An 18,562-nucleotide genomic window follows, 5' to 3' on the forward strand; every position below is an offset into this window, starting at 1 on the left:
GAGAAACTGTATACTATATAGTCTTAAATATACACATATACAAATACACACAGAGAAAAGAAGAAAACTCACAAAAATGTTACAAGTGGTTATTTCTGGATGATAGAATTTTGATTGAGTATATTAGCTAATTTTATTTTCTTTTTCTTTTTTAGTACCAGGGATTGAACCCAGGGACATTTAACTATGGATCTACACCCCTATCCCTTTTCTGTTTGTTTTATTCTGAGACAGGGCCTTGTTAAGTTGCTTAGGGCCTCACTAAGTTACTGAGGCTGGCTTTGAACTTGCAATCCTCCTGCCTCAGCCTCCCGAACTGCGGAAATTACAGGTATGCACCACCACACCTGGCCTAATTTTCATTTTATCAAAGCATGAGAAGCATTTATAAAAACCATGTGTGACAGATATGTGACATTCAATCTAGCAATATTCAATCTACTATATTTCATACACAATGATGTATATAAACATACAAGAGGGACTAACAAAAACAATTACTGCCATGCATTTGACTCATATAGGCCAGGTTATGGGTGAATTCTTGACCACCTTCATCTAATTTAACTCTCTTCCATTAATGGCTAAGAGACAAGTGACTTGCCCTAGTTGACTAAGAGAGAAAAGAGCAGAGCTTGACTTAGACCCCAATCTGCATAAAGCTAAAGCACATGCCAAGCACACTAAGACCCTCTGCTTCCCTCCCAGGAGTTTGGCCCTTTCAAGAGGGAAAGCTAAGTGAGAAGCAATAAGGCTAGCCAGGAAATCCAGAAAACTCATATTTAGTAGATACTTTATGATTTGAATTCGAATTTCATTGATGAAAAGATATGTCCTGATTTACCTAATGTCCTCACCTGCCCTGTTCTTTGATCAAGACCCATATCTGTCTGAATAGCTCATACAGGCAATGTCTTCCAAAAATCTCTATCCTCTAGTTGGAATTAATTTCTTCCAATTCCACACTGTCATAGAGAAGTGGATCTCCTATGAAGCTAATGAAACTTAAGCTACAGGACCCACACCTGTACACCCTTCCAAGAAGCACCATAGGCATTTTGCATTTTTATTTCATCTTTGTCTTTAAAAGGGCCTCCAAATTGTATTAAGCTATGAGCTCTACAAATCCTGGATGCACCTCTAACCCCCAGGGGAAACTGCTATAAGGTTTTCTTACAGCATTTCTCTCAGGAAGTCTTGTATCCATGTTAGTCATGTATAAATGTCTTGGTTTGGGGATTTTGAACTACTTGAAGACAGGCATGAGGTAGTTTTTATCTTTAAATTCCTCATAAGAACTGCCTTCAGACATGCTAGGTACTTGCTCCACAAATACAATAGACTTCCCTTGCAAGAGAGAAAGATAGAAGTATTGAAGAAATGACCCATGGCCATGAAGCAATATATCCAGAGGCTGTATAAAACATGGAAATTAAGGGCACAGACTCTGGAGCTGTCCTACTTGGGTCAAATTCCTGTGTCTGCCATTTATGGCTATGCTACTTTAGACAAGTTAATTTCCCTAAGCCTGCAATTCCTCAACAGCAAAATGTGGCTAATAACAATACCAACCTCAAGGGGTTGTTGTGAGGTTTAACTGAGATAATATAAGTAAAAACTCTTTAGAACAGAAAAGTTTTCATTTCTTTCTGATTTAGTACACATTCAGAAGAAAGGTTTCTGATCCTCATTCAAACTCTCAATGTTTTTTTCCATGCCAGTCTGCCTACTCCCATCCAGACTCATTGAAGCCCAGCCCAAGAGACCCCAGAGCTTGCACTGATAATCACTGAACTCCATTGGTGAACTGGGAAGCCAAAGAGCTGACTAAAGGTGTGAAACCTTCTTGTGCCTTTGCTGGTAGTCTATGTGGGAGCTGATGGAGCCTGGAACTGAAATCAGAAGGCACTGGCATGTGATAAATGAGACAACTGAGACCAGACAGAGATGTAAGAATATAGGCAAAAGATGTGAGGACATATGAAGATAAAAGCAAGACCTGGTAACTAACATAAAGGTGGGATGAGGAAATAGGAAGGGTACAGGTGCACAACTTGTCCCTTGGAAGCATCTCACAGTCAACAGAATGAAAGTTGTTTTTAATTTCTACATTACCACTTTCAGCTTAGAGTAAAATTGTTTCTACCTCCACTCTACTGACAGGAGAATTCAAATCTCTTGAACATATGCTTCATTACTCTCATATCAGGTACTGCAACTCAGTGAGACAGAAAAAGGAAGAAGAACATGTGTTTTCAGAAAGTAAATAAACCCCAGTGGGGGAAGGGTGCAGGTTATCTCTCTAGGCAAAATTGGTATTTTCTTGGAAGCTTATAGAGGGCAGGGACAACAGCTTTTAATTTGCTTTGTTGGGCCCTCTAGTGAGAAAGGTGGGCAGTAATGATGATAGCAAAGTATGGGGTAAGTTCAGAGCCCTACTGAATCAAAGGCCATGGGCTGAGGTAAAATAGTTAATCTGTATAATCTTGTCACCTCACGGTTGGCCCCAAAATAGTCTCCACCCGCACACTGAGTCACTTTTCTAAGATCTTTTTATTAAACAGTTTTCAGCCCAATGACTAACTTTTCTAAATCAATAAGAGAGCACAGGAAAGGTTTGCAACTCCCCCAGTCTCTGGTTTGGCTAAAGACACAGAATTTTAAAGCCTAATTGAATCCAAAAGTTCTTAGTTCAAATCTTAAATGACTTTAAACACTCGATTTCCAGTTGTTTTTCCAATAGCAATAATAATTTTAAAAATTGCATTTTTTAAAAAACTTTCTAACTAAAATATCTGTTTGAGTTAGGGCCATAAAAGTCCACTAATTAAAGCCAGCATTTTCTGGGCTCTGATGAGAAATTTACCCTTTTATAATGGGATTACTAGAGCTTTGCTGCACAGATGAGTGGATTGATTAATCATTTACATTTTTGAGGATATATAACCTCACTCATGGTCATGGTTTGTTCCTAGAATTCTTCTATTTGGTTAAATGTTATTTTATTTAACCCCAGAAAATGAATTAAGTTCTGATTACACATCAATATAACTATTCTCTTGTACATTATTTTCAATGAAGAAAGGGCTACAACAGAATGGCCTGAAGTTGGAGTGGGGGACTCAGTAGGGTTCAGTTTGCACAGAGCATGGGCAGGAGAATTGTCAAGCTTGTCAAGAGAAAAAAAATTGTGAAATGGAGAAAAATTGCTCAGTATTCACTGAAAACCCCACCATATTACAAAAAAAGTAAAATTAACAAATGATCGAATCACAAAAACATGTTTATCAACATTCAATCAATTATTCAGTCACATATTAAGTGAAAAAGAACAAAGCTCTCCTTGAATAACGTCCCCAAACAGTTATTTCACGCAGAAATGACTGGAGAAATTGCTCAGAGTTGATGGAAAAGGGTGTTCGAACCAAGGTCAATTTTATTTAGGGGGGGTGTGTGGGAGAGACAGGAACCTGACAGAGAAGAATATGAGAACTGCTAAGAGCAGATGGAAACAGAAAGCGAAGACAAAACCAACAGAAACAGCAAGGAAACAGCCCTCCTCCCCATTCAGAGACATCTTTCACCATCTCCTCCACAGCAAGCAGGTAGCAGAAGACAAGTCTTCCAATACTGGGTGCAGATCAACTGGATGTTCCTAGACTTACACCCACATTTTCATTCTCTCTGCCGGAAGAATGTGGACCAGAAAATGCAAGTAAAATATTGCCTGAACACAACACACCCTTCATGATGCAGTTGCTTGATTGTGTGTAAAATATACCAGATGCAGGTCAGAAGAGAAGCTTCAGGAACCTGGCAGTATTGACATTTCAAATAGTGCAGCTTTGCATTCAAGAGTGCATAAAATAAACCCCTTTCTCCAAAGGTCCTCTGCCTCAGGACTTGCTTACTTGTATACTGGCGATGTCTGTATATATCAACCATATGTAGCCAAAGTTGTTGAAGTCCATCATGAACTTCAGCCTCATCTAGATTATGTCTGCACAAGAATGCACCATTTACTTGGCACCCAGTGCACATTAATGAGATGTCTACATAATGCAAGTATATAGCACTTTAAGGGTTTCAAGACACTTCCACATATATTATTCTATGATATAAGCAGGACTGGAATTTGTACCCCATTTTACAGATAAGAAAACCGAGGCTTGAATTTTTCTGACTAAACTCCAGTATTTTTTTCCACTGCTTTTTAGCACAAAAATTATTTTAGCTTTCTAAAATGAAAATATTAAAAAGACACTGAACATAATTTGATCTTTCTTTGTTGGGTCACAGCCATAAATATGAACATCAATTATTAGACCTATTATAATATGGGGATACTGAGGCATGTAGGGAAATAGCCCTCTAAAAATGCCCTAAATTGTCACATTGATGAGTTTTAATTCATGTTTCTGTCCTCCACTCTTATTGTCATTTGTTACTTCTTGCTACCCCTCAAAGTCTTCTACAACCCTTCTATTTAACTGTTTCTCCATGAATACTGTCCAAGCAAGAATACTATTTGAGAACTCTCAGATGGGTCCACTCTACAAACAGGAGCCCCATGACATTTTAGATGTGCAGAGATGTTCTCTATGTAACCACAGTTTTGCCTCTCCGCTTTTGTTAAGATTGGAATTGAACCCAGATGTGCTCTATCACTTGAGACGGGGTCTTGCTAAGTTATCCAGGCAGGCTGGTCTCCAATTTATGATCCTCCTGCCTCAGCCTCCCAAGTCACTGGGATTACATGTGTGTGCTGCCATGACTGACTATTTTCTATCTCTGATAAAGGGGGTTCAAATTGTGGGACAGGCAATTTCCAGTAACTTGCTGCCACTTAAAGGAAGATCAGAATCATCTAACACAGAGAAACCCCAAATATTCCCTGGTAGTATAAGGACAGAAAGTCATGATGAAATTCTACAAAAAGCACAGAACTCAAAGCATGAAGATACAAAATATGTAGAGGATATGATGAAAAATTCAGAATTCTATCCAATTTTTCATCACAAAGACCACAAATCTTACCACTTCTTAATTTTATTTTACCTCAAGCACATTAAGAACAAGGAAAACTATGTCACATGAGGACTTAAAAGTTGTGACATCAATGAGTTTCCTCATCTATAAAATGGTGATAATTACAGTACAGACCTCATAGGGCTTCTGGGAAAATTAAATGAGATAATTATGTAAAAGTAAGCATCATACAGTAGGCACTTAATAAATCTTCACTAGTACTATTATCATCATAATTATTATAAGGTAGAGGAGAAGAAAAAGAAAAAAAGGAAAATCCACTTTTAGTGGAGGTTTTCAAAAAGAATTAATTAAGCAGAAACAAAAAACTGATTGTGCTGCCCCATTTTACTCAGCACATCTAAGTAAATTAAATTTAGGAAACGAGGCAATGCAAAGATTGAAAATAAAGAACAACTTTTTTAATGCTTCAATCATTATCAAAACAACATTAGCATTAGAGCACTCCAACCACTGTAGCAAAGGGCCCCAGGCTCATTTATGAGGGCAAAGGCTTCCTGCAAACAAAGACATAAAAACTAAATCGAGGCAGTAAGGATTGCTCGTGGAACTGTGCACATATTTGCAAAAAACACTTGCTGCTTAAATACCCCCAATGTGGACTAGTGAAAGAATCCTAAAGAGATTGTGGATCTAGGCCAAGATCAAGATCAGCTTTCTTCAGCTTCATGTGGTGGAGAAAATAGCTCACAAAAGCTGCCACATCAAATTTTATATGAATGAAGAGGTGAGGTAATTCTCAATAATTTGGTCTACCAGAATCTGGGGAAGGAAATGTGAATTTTAGAGGAAGAAACAATTGTGCCCCTCAATTTCAATTCACTGGAATAAGTAGTTATAAGAAAAAAAAAATAAGCGAATGTCCTGTTTTTTGTAACAATTAATAATGAATCATCTTATAATGGTCCCTGCTTTTAAGTTGTCTCCCTCCAAATGTTTGTTATGGAAAGAATTTGCAGACAATGTCTCTCCAAACATGGCAAAAATATTTGTTGCATCAATAGATAAATGACAAATGGAGAGAAAGTTCAAGACCTGGCAATGGATGGTCCTCTCTAACCATTATCCAGTATTCTGATGCTTCCTTCACCTTTTTTGTAGATGATAAGGTCTAGGGCTATGATTTATTTTTTTTCTTATGGGGCTTAGTTTCTAAGCAAGGTATGAAAATAAGAAAAGAAAATGAAACACAGGTTGGTTGAAGGCAGTAACAAGAATGAGTTTAGATATCATTTAGTTGTCTCCATGTCCCTTTGCTAGAATTGTCCTTCTTCTTTTCCCCACAATTCAGGAGAGAAAGTATATATATTTTTGTGTGTGTGTGTATGTGTGTGTACTCTGTGTGTGTGTGTGTGTGTGTGTGTGTGTGTCTGTAGTGAGAGAGAGAGAGAGACAGAAAGACAGAGAAAGAGACACTAGTGTTCAGCCTCCATGTTACAGCAGCCATATCCGGAATCTAATCCAATCAAAATATTCTCACAACTTATTTTCTCTCCTAGTCTCATTCTGTCCCAGCCCTAGAATACAAAATATGCAAAGCAAAGGACAGGACAGAGATGTGATTGCTGACACCCAGAGCCCTCAGATGGACAGCTCCATTCTAGAATTCCATCTCCCTCCAGCCAGACAATGGTTGCAAGGTAACATCTGGGGGCCTGGTTATTCTAGGAATTAAACAAATCACTTAATACTTCATTCTAAAAGGGTGCCTCAATGCCCCAAAGTGTAAGATTCAGCTGTCCACTTCAATCCAATTCTCATGTCACCCAACTTCTTATCACCCACTTTTAGTCAGTAGATCAACTCCAAAACCAATGTAAGAAGTACATGAATGGTACATGTATTTTTAAAATCAGCCTAAATTATTCATTTTATCGCCAAATTGTTAGTCTCAACAAACTCTTCACAAGAGTCTGACTGTATAAATAAGCTTATATATTGTACTTCACATAATCAACGTAACATTCCCTGAGGCTTTGACCCAAGAATCTGTTGTGAATGTATGCTTTATTGGGAAATTTGAATAATTTTCTTAACTAATATAAGAATTTCATTATAATCCACAAATAAGCTATAATCAACCCACCTTACAATTCAAAGAGGTAAATTCTTATAAAGGTTCTATAAATCTAAAGCTTTGCAATGTCAAGTAGTAAGAAGTGTTATTTTTCTATCTAAAACCCAATCCTCTCTTTGCAGGGCAAGAAAATGGTATCTGATTCTATATAAGGAAGGATAGAAAAAAGCCCCCATATTCATAACTAATTTCCCAAGTCACAAGAGACAACCTACTTAAAAACATGGATTCTAGCTGGGCACGGTGGTGCATACCTGTAATCCCAGTGGCTCAGGAGGCTGAGGCAGGAGGATCACATGTTCAAAGCCAGCCTCAGCAAACGTGAGGCCCTAAGCAACTCAGTGAGACCCTGTCTCTAAATAAAATACAAAACCAGGCTAGGAATATGCCTCAGTGGTTGAGTGCCTCTGGGTTCAATCCCTGGTACCAAAAAGAAAAAAAGAAAAAGAAAGAAAGGAAGGAAGGAAGGAAGGAAGGAAGGAAGGAAGGAAGGAAGGAAGGAAGGAAGACAGACATGTACTCTAAAAGCCAAAACACCTGGGTTCAAATTTTGCCTTCACCACTAATTAGTTGTGTGGTCTTGGGCAAGTTAATCATTCCAGGTCTTAGGTTTTCATCCATAAAATAGGAACAGTAATACTTCACCATATGTATATTGTGAGGATTAATGAATACATGGAAAGCATTTAAAACAGTACCTATCACAGAGTGCTAGCTAAATACTTCTCGGTACCCTCACTACCACAACCCCACCATTATCATCATCATCCCTAGCTGGATCTGTAAATTGGGGGAGATCCTTTCCATGCTGTTATGAATAATGTAATCTGCTAACCATTCTGGCAATAGTACAATAGTTTCTTCACAGTCATAAATAGGCATGGCAAGAAGTGAGATTCACAAGAAGAGAGGGAATCATTCACACAAATGTAAAAATACCTGGCCAACAAGCCAGTTGATCTTAAATGGAAAGTGTCCTAGTGGTCAGAAGGAGTTCATGTGTGTTCCACAGGTATCTAACTCACATTCTGCAAAAACAAATGAACTTGGAATTTAAGGAAACATTCTTTTTTTAAACAGGATTTTACAGACTAGCTGATAGAATATATCAATTACTCTTTCTACAGAGATATACAACCTTTACAGACAGGTAAACAGAATGTCCTCAGGCAATGACTTTGTTTGACAATACCTACCTTTTCAAACATAAAAATGAACCTTTTCTCAAAACTGTTTTTCCTTAAATAGAACCTCTTACTAGGAAGGGTTTTTTAAAATCAAATATTAATGCTGGAATGGTAATTTATAAATTATATTGAGCATTTGAAAGCCTAGTACCCAAATAATGATATGATTGAGCAACACATCTAAAATGATCCCAAGAACCTACCTTGGAAAACCGCAGCGTTCTGAATAATTAAGAACTTGAGCTCCATACTTGCAGACTGAAGCAGTTGTTCCATGTTCAGTCGGGCTGTTAGTTGGTATTTTTCTTCCATCTTTCTTGAGCAGCATGTTGGGCCCTTGGGAAGACATACTTGCAAATCTGATCCTGAAACAAACAAGATTTTCATGTTTCAGTAAGCAGAATATCTCTCTCTCTCTTTCTCTCTATCCCCTCCCCCCCTCCACATGCGCATACAAATAGGACAAAACCATGAATTTCCTTTCAAATACAATAAAATCTGGGTTACTCAAAATTAGTGTTTTTTTCCAATTAATTCCTGCTTTCCTCCAATTGTCTTTATAACTGATTCTTTTTGAATAACCATCAGAATTAATTGTCCAGGTTTGACTCATAAATTCTGCATAAACTAATTTATAGCACCAAATACACATCATTGAATACCGATACTTAATTTTTCTGTTAAAAGATCAGTTTTCACTCAGATAATTTATTTTTTCTGACTATAATTTATGAATGAGAACACAATCAAAAAAACAACCTTTAAAAATTCCAGTTATGATTTCCAAATGAAATGAATGTCTAGCCAACCCAATGTTGCTTTTCAGGATAAATAATAAAAACATATTAAACCTATGTTGTTTTTTGTTGTTATTGGGTTTTGTTTGTTTTTGTCCTAGGGATTAAACCTAGGGGTGCTTTACCAGTGAGTTATATCCCCAACCGTTTCATTTTTTATTTTGAGCCAGAGTCTCGCTAAGTTGCTTAGGGCCTCACTAAGTTGCTGAAGCTGGCTCAAACTTTCGATCCTCCTTCCTCAGCCTCCTGAGTCACTGGAATTACAGGCGTGCACCACCATATCCAGTCAAACCACTGTTGTTTGTTGTTTTAACTAAAGGTCTGGAGCAAGATGCAAGTCATTCAACAAATATTTCTTGGGTTCCTACTATATACCAATCAAGATGAGTGCAACAGTATGCAAAGCAAAGTCCCTGCTCTCATGGACTTTATATTCCCCAGGACAACAAACAAATGAACTAATAAATGAAAACATAAAAATAATGGCAAGTGGGAGCTGGGGTTGTGGCTCAGTGGTAGAGCACTTGCCTAGCATGTGTGAGGCACTGGGTTTGATCCTCAGCACCACATGAAAATAAATAAAATAAAATAAATGTCCACTGACAACTAAAACATATTTTAAAAAATAATGGCAAATGATGATAAGTACTATAGAGAAAATAAATCAAAGTAAGAAAGGGAAAACAAACTATGGTATATCCAATCAATAAAATTTGATTTTAGCCAAAAAAGGAATGAAGTACTGATACCTGCTACCACAGAGATGAATCTGAAAAACATTATGATAAGGAAAATAATCCAGATAAAAGTGCATACTCTCCCTTCAGTAAACATTTATTGAGCTCCTTCTGTGGTAGCCATGGAAATGTGCATTTCAGCTCTCCTGCCATGGGGAGTAATTGACTAGTAACCCCAGTTGCTGCCATCTGATTTCACCACCATGTTGTGCAGAAGCGACAAACCCTAGGAGCTACTCTCAACCAATGACTGAGCATGGCAAAGATACTGAGTCCTATGAGACATGTGACTTTGTTCACAGGGGATTTTGGTTTGTGAACTCCCCATTGATCTTGCCACACTTTCTTAAAACTGCATCTTAGTTTAAGATTATTCCTTCTTAATTTTCCTTTCTTTCCTTTCTCTTTCTAGCCTCCTTCAGCATCCCCTTCCATTTTATTCCATAAGTGCTTTCCCAAGAAATCTATCTGTTCCATATCTAATCCAATTGGCATCTCCTTCTCAGAGGGCCCTGTATGACATAGCGTATATGTGCCAGACACTGTGCAACATGCTGGAAGTGCATCTTTGAAAAAAGAGACTTGCTATTATACTCCTATTTGGATAGAAGCTCACTGTCTAAAGGGACTAACAGAGATAAATACCTAGTCATAGTAAATGAGTGCAATAAAACAGCATAGCTAGGTAGGATGATAAAATGTGTATATGGAACATAACTTCCCCAAAGTCCCATAAGGTTCTCAGCAAAGTAAGGTTCAATAAATCTTACTGAAGTGAGACTAGAGAGCATATTCAAACATTTTAGACAGGTTTTCAAAAAATGGGGTTTTTAAGAAACGGGGGGAGGCTATTTAGCTCTAAGTTAGCAGAAAATTTTCTTATTATTACAACATCTTATTTCCCTAGGAATTTCAGTTGATCACATCCTTAATGTATGTGTCTAAGTTTTTCTTAATTTAAGAATGAAATTCATTAACTTTTGCCTCACATGGTGTCAGTGTTGGAATCCATGGTATTGACTCCAAGCTCTCCATGTCCCCCTTCCTCATGGGAGCTATTGACAAAAGTAGTAAAGGAGAGCACAGATAATACATATTGCCAAACCTAATCCAGCCCTGCAATTTATAGTACTAGATGGAAAGGTGATATTTAATGTCAAAATATAATTTGGGGTCTGGAGACACAGAGTTCAGATTTATCTCCTATAAATGTCAATCTCATATACAAGCCTTAAACCGATTTTAAATATGGTCTAAGCTTAAAGGCTTTATGATTATCTTCAGAAAAAGGGAGAAAACACAAAGCTGGTTCTAGCGCACTGTGTTCTTTCTACAAGAAGTTAGAAAATGGAACGCTATTCTGGCAGTAGAAACTGATGCAGTTTACTGGACCAAGAAGGGAAAGTGTCCCCTAGGGGAAGAGTGACTAATCTAAATTCAAACAAGGTTACTTGGGACACACACCATAGGTGGGAGAAACCCTATATAGCAGATAGTTTCTATATACCAAGTTCCTGTCCATTTAGCAAGATTTTTTTCTACTTTCATGATAAATTCAATGCCTAAGTGGTGTAGTTTAAAATCTCTGTATTTACTTAAGTTCATAAATTCATAAATTAGAGACGTAAAACCCATTGTGTCTCTGAATTTGCACTGGTGGTGACTTCCAGTTTTGAAGAATGCTTGAGTTTATCTGGCACGGTGGTTGGCTGCTAGTACTATTGCTAGTCCACCAGTTCTACCTAGTAGAAGTTATAAAATAACAGGGCTCAAATCTTTTCTCTGGAAGTGCTATGGGCTGATAAGATCTTATAAGGTGACAAATTGCTCAGTGGAACTACAGAAGCCCAGGAATGACTCAGAATTTCCAGACACCATTTGGGTTTGCCTGTGATATGATAACTCAATAAGTTACTCAGAGCTTACACAGAATGTCCCTGCACTAAATGCACCATTTTATCAACTCCTACCACCTTGACAAATTGGTTAGCCAAACATCTTCAAAGGAATAAAGTCTCAAATGAGAACTTTTCAGAAAATATGACCAATGAAGAAAATGATATGTTATATCTAACTATAAGTGCATATAGAGCAATATTTTTCCTTCTTCTCAGTTATCACTTCCTGATTAATCAATAAAGCAGTGCAATTGATCTCAGGGCTAAGAGTTAGCTATAGACTTAAGGAAACAGAACATCCATAAACTTGCTAATTCACAATAAATTACAGGGAAAGAATAGAGGCATTTTGGACTATACAGAGAGAACTGAAGGGAGGGGAGGGAGTATGGGGGTAGGATAGTACAATGTATTGGTCATTATGACCCTATGTGCATATATGATTACACAACTGTTGTAACTCTACATCATGTACAAGCAGAAGAATGAGAAGTTATATTCCATGTATGTATGATGTGTCAAAATGCATTCTACTGTCATGTATAACTAATTAGAATAAATTTAAAATTACATTTTAAAAAATCTATAAACTGACAAGAACTCAGAATTTCCAAACCAGGAAGGAGAAAAATACATACCAAAAGGAAAAGCATTCATTTTCAGGAAATTAGATATAACTCACAGTTCAGCATAAAATATCCTCCCCACAGGACAGCATAGGAGAACTAGACTTGCCTAAATGAAGTGATAATAGAGAAATATAACCATTTCAATGCCATGACCATTCATTCGCATGAAGAAACAGAAGTGAAAGTAATAAAGAAGGAATTTAGAGAGAATCCTCATCAACTAAACAAAAAATTACCAGGGGAACTAATTCCCAAAATGGGAGGAATAAAAACTAAAACCAAGGACAAATGACTAAGGGGGTTCACTGAGAACTATTACATACTTGTATGAATACAAGCAAAAAGGTCAATTTAAGAAATAGCTTGCAACCAACAAAGGACATAGTAAATAGGAAAGCTTTAAGTATATGAGGGACAAAAGACTGAGATAGAGAAAAACTAATAGTGCACCACACTTGTCAAAGGGAAGCTCACTTTTTGTTTTGTTTTGTTTTGTTTTGCTTTGTTTTGATCTGTTTTGTAAAAATGGAATTCAGGCAGGAAATGGGACTAGACAAGCAATATAGCCTGGAATGAAGATAAGAAGAAGACTTAGCAATTGACTATTCAAATGAACCAGAAAGGTTCAGCTTTTTAGGGCTTAATAACTTGCATTCCCAGATGCTAAAAAAAATTAACTGAAGTCATTATGGGACTGCTAGTTCCCATTTATTTTGAAGGATTAAAAAGCACCTTCATACTATAATCTCCTCTCCTAGATTGTAAATTCCTGAAGAGCAGAGAATGACTCCCATCTCCTTTGGGATGCCCCAGCGATTCCATTCAGCCCTATGCACACACTGTTGAATTAATGAGGGCTGTTGAGTGAGAACACTAGCAAGAACTTTGCGTCTGTCTGTATCTAAAAAAGGGAATGCAGACAGATAACCCTGAAAACTTTTCATCTTAACTTTAAATTTGATCTTGGGAAAATACCATAAAAATCAATTTCTGAACATCTTGAAGAGACACAAATAGATGTTTCACTTGAAAGAACTATGAAGTAATGTATTTATAATTATTTTGAGATGATGTCTTGCTTGCACATTGGATCTAGTACTGGGGCATACAACTGAAAAAGATATTGAGATAATGGAAGCTTTTTCTCTCTGAGATTATTACCATGCATACCCAAACTGGGCACCCTTAACCACAGCCTCCCTTCCCAGAGGCTAACCACAGATGATCCAAAGAAGGCTCTCATTAGTTACATACTCTTTTTTTTTTAGAGAGAGAGGGAGAGAGAGAGAATTTTTAATATTTATTTTTTAGTTTTCGGTGGACACAACATCTTTATTTTGTATGTGGTGCTGAGGATCGAACCCGGGCCGCACGCATGCCAGGCGAGTGCGCTACCACTTGAGCCACATCCCCAGCCCCCTAGTTACATACTCTTAAGCCAGGGTATTGCTTCAGGCTTGGCTACCTGTGGCCCAACTGTCTTTTATTTATTTATTTTTTCCAGTACTGAGGATTGAACCCATTGTGCTCTACCACTGAGCTACATCCCAGCCCATTTATTTATTTATTTATTTATTTTGAGACAAGGTCTTGCTAAGTCACCCAGACTAGCCTCAAACTTGCTATCCTCTTGCCTATGTATCCCATGTAGCTTTCTTGACCCTCATCACAGACTCCTTCCTTTGGGCCCAACTTTTGTTCTTTGATTGGATCCATTTAAAAACCTGATATCTTGGACTGCCCCTGATAACCATTGAGCCCCCTCTGCCAGGGCTGAGATTTTAGTTCTAGGCTCAACACACTTAGAGACTCTATTCCAGGCCTGAATCCTCTCCATAATAAGAAGAAAGTCAACACTGCACATCAGACTGTTTAAATGTGTCAATTCTCTTGGATTTTATTCCAAGTCAGTAAGTATTAATGGCCTAGAAGTCGGCAGCATCATGGGCACTAGTGGTTAGGAAACAGCAAAAGTCAGTCATGTTAACTTGCTTAGTTCTTACATCACTATATGATGTGCAAACGTAGGTAGGTTACTTAAACTCTGCATGCCTTTTTGCTCTTAGTTATAAAATGAGATTATCAATAGTACTTACTTGATAGAATTATTGCAAAGATTAAGTGAGATTATGCCTGTAAAGCTCTTAGTCTTCTTCGTACAAAGTAACTATTCAATATGTGTAATTAAAATTAAACAAACAAAAATAAATCCATGTGGAGAGACCAGATTTTCACACCCCAAAATAGCTAGAGAACAAGTAAAGTTGGTATATGGTTATGTGACAAAATATGCAGTATATTTTCCAAGGTGATGGAAATATTCTATATTAGAGTAGTGGTTACATGAATATATACAGTTGTCAAAACTTATCACTTCAAATGGGTGCATTTTATTCTTCACAAAAATATCAATAAAGTTGATTTTTAAAATATGCTTGTATGACTATGTCAAATGAACTCTAATAATGTATATAACTATAATGCACTAATAAAAATAAATAAAATAAAAGTAAATTTTAAAATATGCAATATAGACAACATTTGCTAAAAAGAGGAATGCTCGTCAGAGGCTCTGGGGTTCAAAGGAGACTTCCAGGAAGACCTGGGGTTTGACCTACACAATAAAGACAGGAAGAATTTGGAGAAGTCAATGGGCGAAATGTGTTTGGCACCCATGGAGTAGCAGGGCAAGGTAACCTGCCTGAAGAAAGGCTGTAATCCAGGGTACAGTAAGACAGGCCAAATCTGAAGAGAGTTGAATACAGGCAGAGACCTGTGGGCTTGACCTCAGAGACAATAATGGACCACTGGAGGATCCCAAGTAGAGACATAATATGATGAAGAGTGGTGTTTAGGAAGATTAGTCATATGACCTGAAATTCGGAAATGGACTAAATAACTCCTCAAGGTCACTTCAAATACTCCAATTCTCTAATTACCTTTATTATGTTCTATATGTTAGTTATTTTACTCGACTGCCATTTTAACTAATGACAATAAATTGTCAAACATCACATTAAAAAGCACATTAAAGAACAGAAGAAATATTAATGTAGACCTTGATCCTTATACTCTTCTAAGAGTGGATAAAGCATATTCAAAAGCAACAGAATAGAATAAATTGTCAGGGCTCTGTAACAATGAAAATTGAAATCTTTTTTTTTTTTTTGTGTGTGTGTGTGTGTGTGTGTATGATGATTTGACACATTTCATTGTCAAGGTCTGTTTTATGAACAGCAGGGGTTTTTTTGTTAACAAAAATTCACTGTGCTGAAAATAATAATTTAATATTATCATTAAGGTACTATTAAACAAAGGAATTAATGATACCCAAAACTAGTTGTTCATGACTTGTAGGAAAAATAATACAAGCCTATTAAAATTATCCAAAGGATTAAGAGCAGGTTGCTCTACTAATGAACCAAAAAAAAAAAAAAAATCAGACATTTTTAAAGTTTTTTTTTTTCATGAAGGACAAGTCAATTTGCCATCCAAAAATATTAACTAATTTCCTTAGCATATAATAGTGACTTGCTATTAGAACAGCACCTTTTCCCCTAATTAATCATTATCTAAATCAAATCTTACACGCTCATTAATTTCTCACTAATCAAGATAGGAATACAGATGAAAGAAATGGCTGCATTTGAAACTGGTGGGGAAAGTGATGATTGCTATGGAAGGAATCATCTTAGGGAACCCAGATGAAGGTTACTATTCTGTTATTTAGCCTGAAAGAACATGACCTTGCAGAGGGCACACCTGGGTATCAGGAGCTGAGACTTTTAATCAAAGACCATGCCTGGGGCCACAGTATAGACTCAGCTTCTGTAAAAGGCAGGCCAAAATGTCGCTACTACACTGGATAGAGTACTGGGAGTTTAAAGCAACCCTGGAGATAAGCCATTCTCTAAGCTTGAGAATTAAAGAATGAATTACCTTTATCTCTACTGCCAACTGTCAATTAACAGCCTATCATTCCGTGCCCAGTAAAGGTTGAATCCCCAGATCACTACACTCTCCCACAAAGAGATTCTTTCTAGACCACATTCCCAACTAGCAGTCAACATGTGCTCTGGGAATACAAATTCACTGATTTATATTCAACCTGCCAAAGTGGTGAACAATTCATTCACCCAACATTTACCAAATGCCTACTTTGTGCCAGATAACATTCCCAGCCTCAGGAATAAATAATGAACAAGAGCTGTGTGCAGTGGTGCACACCTGTACTCTCAGCAACTTGGGAGGGTGAGGGTAGGGGTAGGATTCCAAAATAAGACAGACTAGGGTGTAAGCCTCGATCACAAGTTCGGGGCCAGTCTAGATAACTTGGTGAGGCCCTAAACAAGTTAGGGAGATCTTGTCTCAAATTAAAAAACAAAAAGGGCTGGGGATGTGGCTCAGTGGTAAAGCATCCCTTGGTTCAATCCCCAGTACTACAACAACATCATCATCATCATCATCATCATCATCATCATCATCATCATCATAAAAACAAGACAGTCTTTGCCCTGGAGTTCTCAGATATGCCGAGGAAAAGGACTCTCAAACTAGAAACATCTAAGTTATTTTGATATCTTACTCACCTTCATCTGGTATAGCTCAATGTCACCAAATCCCACAGATTCTGTTTTTTGAATATTTCTCATCATCCTCCTCTTTCCAAGACTGCCTCATCAACCTTACCTCCTATTGCTTAGATGATGACAACAGCTTCCAGACTGACCTTCCTGCCTCTATACCCTTCTTCACCCAAACTCCAGACAGATATTTCTAAAGTACATTTCTTGATTCAGTCACTCCACTACTTTAGAAACCTCCAAGAAGATGGAACAATGGCCCAGGGGTGTGAAAGTGGGTGGCATGTTCAGGCACTGCTGAGAAACCTGGCAAGACTAGAAGGAAAAGTAAAGTGGTAAAGACTGGCAGGGGCCAGATGAGGAAGAGCTATGTGAGCCCTGCTCCAAAATGACTCCTAGTTATCTTTCGATTCAATTGCAACCAATGGGAGTGGAAAGGGAACATTTGAATTCCCATGATACTCTCCATTCTTTATAAAGACACTTCTTATACTCTCTAAATTGATTCACAGTTATATTTACATGTGTTATCTCCATTAGATTTAAATTCCTTGAAGGAAAGACCCTAGACTGACTCATCTTTGAATCTCAAGGGGCCCACTGTGGTTTGGACTGGATGCCTCCCCTTTACTTGGAGATAATGCCAGAATTTCAAGAAACCTCAGTTTGAAAGGAACAATGTCAGATTAACTGATATTACTAAAGTAGAAGGATTCACACATACACACACATCCTTGGTTATTTGGATGCAAGGAGACCCCTAGTAAAATGATGATTGGATTGGAGAATAATGCCAGCCACTCTGAAGTAGGAATACATAATATTTTAGTTAGAATTCTGCCAAAGGGACCAAGCTAAAGCAATATTCTTGTCTCCCCTAGTCACTTCTTCACTAATTACTATTCTACTCAGATAAGTCAGCTGCGATACTGTCTTTCAGGAGGTGTATAATTTTTATTTTTCAGATTCAATCTTCAAATATGCAGATCTAAGACACAGCAGAAACATTAAGACTAGAAGCCCAATCTAAGTGCTAGGCCCCTTCCCATGGGAATGACATCACATGGAAGGGAGCCCTCTTCCCTACCAAGGCTAAGTGTTACTATACGCTCTGCTACCAAATCAGCTGTGTGACTTAACTGAGTACCTTGCCAAATCTGGGCTTGTTTTCCTCAAAGGGATTAGGCTCAGGAGTTGAAACTTTCCAAGTGTAGACCAATCAATGTTAGATAAGCCCTTTCCAGACTGGGCATTGGGAACAGAAACAGAAGACTAGCATTTGTCTTCTTAGAAAGGCTTTGTTAAAAGCATTTGAACTTGCATGAATGTGTATATGGGGCCAGCATCTCATGCTTTAGAGTGCTGCATCATATGTAACAATTGCATACCCTTCTATATGTCCCTGTACCTCCAGAGGTCAACTAATGGCAATCCACTTCCTGATAAGATGGTACGCAGTGGCAAAAGGTAGGAATCCAAAATAAGACAAATAGGGGTATAAACCATGAGCCACTGGCCACTTAATAGCCTCATAATCTTCAGCAAATTACTGAATATTGAGTCTCAGCTTCCTTATCTGTACAATGGGGATAACAGCATCTACCT

The 18,562-nt window shown here is 37.6% G+C and overlaps 1 protein-coding gene across 1 annotated transcript in view; it reads right to left on the reverse strand.

The window, feature by feature from the left end:
- Positions 1 to 18,562, reverse strand: part of Gpc3 (glypican 3) — a 391,686-nt gene that overhangs the window by 351,425 nt on the left and 21,699 nt on the right. The window contains exon 2 of the mRNA XM_077106976.1: positions 8,517 to 8,678. Within this exon, the coding sequence (XP_076963091.1) occupies positions 8,517 to 8,678 (162 nt within the window). The remainder of the gene's footprint in view (positions 1 to 8,516; positions 8,679 to 18,562) is intronic.

Source organism: Callospermophilus lateralis, chromosome X, assembly GCF_048772815.1.
Source record: "Callospermophilus lateralis isolate mCalLat2 chromosome X, mCalLat2.hap1, whole genome shotgun sequence".
NCBI lineage: Eukaryota > Metazoa > Chordata > Mammalia > Rodentia > Sciuridae > Callospermophilus > Callospermophilus lateralis.